The 3,813-nt window shown below is 48.0% G+C and overlaps 1 protein-coding gene across 1 annotated transcript in view; it reads left to right on the top strand.

Moving 5' to 3' along the window:
* The window catches only part of PDIA5 (protein disulfide isomerase family A, member 5), a gene marked incomplete at its 5' end in the record, with an annotated part of 66,892 nt that overhangs the window by 39,007 nt on the left and 24,072 nt on the right, over nucleotides 1-3,813 (top strand). Inside the window, one exon of the mRNA XM_010131220.1 lies at nucleotides 676-806. Within this exon, the coding sequence (XP_010129522.1) occupies nucleotides 676-806 (131 nt within the window). The remainder of the gene's footprint in view (nucleotides 1-675; nucleotides 807-3,813) is intronic.

The raw sequence follows: 3,813 nt of genomic DNA, 5'->3' as shown, positions 1-3,813 counted from the left end.
GGAATGAATTTAATGAGTCTGAGAGAAGTCTGTGAGCTGGTGAATAGCAGAAGAATGTTCGAGGCACTCTGGATGTGCGGGATGGCTCTGATCTAGCCAGTATGTGCAGTCATAATTGAAACCTGACATTCGCTTTATCAAGGTAAAATATTCCAGTTCAGTCACCCCCAGCCTTCCAAGTGGAATGATGCTGATTATTGCTTCCTGGCTTTAATATCCCAGTTCAAGAGAAGGTCATGAAGTTCTGTATAGAGGTTTACAGGAGAGCAATAAGAAGGTACCAAAGGGGTGTCTGAACAGAAGATGCTGTTCTGCATCGGTTGCCTTTTGATCCCACCTCCTTGCTGTTCTTCTCAATTCGTGCCCACGGATGATGCGGCGATGGGAGAGCAATGTCCAACACCACCCAGGTGTTGGACGCAACGTAGGAAATCTTTATTCTGCATTCCTACTCGTACGCCTGAGTACGACCACTTAAGTGACGTTTTTGTTGAGTTGCAGATAATTTACTTGCAGCCTTCTTGTTGTTACCTGCTGCTGGAAATACTGAGCATGTTTTTCTACTGCACAGACATCCTGAAGGATTGTTCGACCTCGGTTCTGCCATGGTAGTCGTGCCCCTTTGCCTGCTTCCAGAATAATTTTCAAACTGATCTAATTTCCTTCCTTTTCTAGTCCTGAGGCCCCACCTCCACCTGAGCCTGCCTGGGAAGAAAAACAGACTAGCATTATCCACCTTGCTGGAGAAGACTTCAGGGAGTCTTTGAAGAAGAAGAAGCACACCCTTGTCATGTTCTATGCACCATGTGAGTAAATGCCTCTCCGCGTGGATGGGTTTTATAAATCCTATGGTTTATGACATTCTGAGTTAATTCCCTTGCTCTCCGCAGACTTTTAAGGGTAAAGAGCTGATTCTGAATGTAACTGCCTGGGACCCTCCTTGGCACCATCCTTCGTATCTTTATAAACAGAAACGAAATAGATGGTTTATTTAACAAGTTACTGCGTCAATGCAGACACCTAAGCGGGCAGAGGTACAAAGCCAGAACAAATTTATTTTCCTCCACTGCGTTTTATGGTCCACATAACAAAGTGTGATCCTTTCTAGTAGCACAATGGACATGGAGAGCCTGAATCATTAGTGCAGCAATTCAGTAGCGAAATCGATATAGTGGTGTGGGAGGAACGAGTCCCCAAAGGCTGAGAACAAATTTTGATGGAATAAATTCTGTCTGTAATAAATCTACATTTAAGTCTCCCCTGGGAATATGGGCATAGCTTCCTCTTTCCAAGTTGTTTCGCATGTATCGCACATGCTTTCTTCTGGAAGCTCACAAGAATATTTCTAGAGAAGTTTCGAATCAGACCCTTTATCAGTTGGGTCAGTGGGAGAAACCTCTTCTGGTTTCCTCTGTTGTCCTAGAGACAGGCAGACTTGGTTCAGGCTCTTAATTTCTGAGGGGTCTGTCAAACCGATTATCTTCTGATAATCCTGGCACTTAGTACTACTCTTAATACTACACTTAATACTATTCTTGGTTCTGTTCCCCCCAGAAGCAGGTACAATTTTCCCCTGTCACCTGGCCAGCCCTGCAATCCATGGCTAACCTTCCGATAAGCACTGAGGAACTCGTTCCCGTTAGACTGAAAGCCTTTTTCTGAAAGGGAGACAAAGCTCAGGTCCTTGATGTGTAATTAGGCAGCTCCTTATTTTGCTTTTCTGCTAGGGAATTAAACGTGAATTCTTTTGGGTTCCCGCGCAGCCCCGCTAGATGTGGGATGTGGGAGAGGGGAGGGGAGCAATTCCGATGGCAGATTCCTGGAAGGTTGCGAAAGGAAAGGGAAGGGGACTTAATCCCCTCTCAACTCCAGTTTTCCCACCAGCTCTTGACTACAAATTGCCTGTGTGCCAGGAATTTCTGATTCTCGGGCCTCAACTGGTTAAGAGCAAGCTGTAACTTCAAAATCAAGGGTTGCACACGGAATGGTAAGGTTTAGAAGTTCATCGGCTCTCGAGTTCTTTTTACTCAGTGAGCGACTTTCTGAGGCAGAGCGAGATTTATTTCCCTCTTGGTTTTTAGCTGCATCTTTTTAAGGCACTGAAGTTCTTGGTCTCTTTAAAGCAAAGAAACTCACCGTGGGGGGATTCTGTAGCTCTCCGGGTTGACAGCACGAGGCAGCTTGCCTGACGGGCCAGCGATGACACTGTTGTTTGTGGCTCGACTCCTCCTCTCACCCCAGGAGGGGTGAGTAAAGGCCAGCCTGGCCCTGCCTGTACGAGCAGGCTGTAGGAGCAAGGGTGGCACCGTGGAAGACCGTTGGGTCCTTTGAGTCTGGCCTTCAGATGCGTTCTCACGCTGTTTAGTTCTCTCTAAACTTGCGTTGCGTGCAAGGCAGAAGGCAAGCGCACGCAGGGAGCGCGACGAGCCTGCCCTCGGTTGGGTGGTGGGGAAGGTAGCAGATGAGTGTTTTAAATCTCTGGTTTCTCCCAATAGTCGTTAATGCAACAGAACGGTACAAATCGTTCTATTTTTCAGCTTTTCTGCAGTGATAATGTGCCTCCTACTACATTTGATAGATTAGCTTTTGTTTACCATTTCCTCAATCCTGAGGCCTCGTGGAGCTCACATTGCCAATTAGTCTTAACTTGCTTATTTTAGTGCAGAAGGAACACTGCTGAAACTGCCGGGCCCCATTATCTTGAATAATTTCCTTTTTCTGCTCAGCTCCACGACTTTGGTCAGTGCAGACTCCCAGCATGTTGCTCCGTTTGCTTGCGACTCCGTGGCGGCGTTTGTTACACTTACACATATGCTGAGATATTTTAAGATTGGGGGCGCGTGTGTACGTGCATATATAAAGTATGTTTATATATAAATATTTATGCTAAGAGATGTATCTCTCATCTGTCATTAGCGTTTAAAGCGGAAAGTCGAATGTTCTGACCTTTGCAAAGCTTTCATCTAGAGTGACAAACCTTTAGGCAAAGGCCACAGATACATATCTTACACACGAGTTAAAATGAGATCCGGCTCTTCTGTGGCAGCTTCCAGTCCAAATTACTGAATACTTGTAGGAGAGCCACCGATCCGCTGCTGTGCCGGTAACTGGACTGAGCCGAGGGATGCTCTAATGGTGCTGCGCGGTGATTTAGCTCTGGAGGAGAAGGCTGCTGCATCCACGCGGGAGAGATGGGGAACTCATTACTCCATCACCCTGAACAGGGGCGAAGCATTAACGTTATTCCTGGTGCCTGCGGAATATTTTAAGGACTGAGAATCAGAATCGAAGCACTTGAAATCACTGGGAAAAAGATCACTTCTGTGGACTTGATAGCTACTCGATGCCTACAGAGGGTCTTCTTGATGTCACATTCCCGTTCCTCCCCCCAGCATCCCTGTGAACTGCTTTGGAGTAAGGGTCAGCGGTAGGAGCAGCTCCCCAGTACTGAGCTGGGGCAAAAGTGCCAGCTGGAGAAAGGCAATGCCACTTGTGCCAATGCCTGCCCTGGACCTGGTCTTCGTGCGGGATCCCGTTGGGTAGGTCTGTGCCCTCTGTGGTCACCATGCCACCCAGGCTCCTCTGTGGGCTGGCACTTGGAGCAGGCTGCTGGCGTCCGTGCTGCACAGCACCTGGCCTGGCTCTTCTCGGAACCCTTGTGGGGCTCCTGTGGCCCTGAGGTGTAACTGTCATCCTACTGCCCTATCTATCTCTGAGTTCAAAACGGCAAAAATGAGAGGAGGACGATGGTAGAGGCTGCTGAAGTGAAGCGTGCTGCCGTCGGTGCGGGTTGTGTCCTGGGGGCTGCTGTTG

The sequence above is a fragment of the Buceros rhinoceros genome, unplaced genomic scaffold, assembly GCF_000710305.1.
Source record: "Buceros rhinoceros silvestris isolate BGI_N320 unplaced genomic scaffold, ASM71030v1 scaffold790, whole genome shotgun sequence".
Classification (NCBI taxonomy): Eukaryota; Metazoa; Chordata; class Aves; order Bucerotiformes; family Bucerotidae; genus Buceros; species Buceros rhinoceros.
This window is presented reverse-complemented; position numbering and strand designations above follow the sequence as displayed.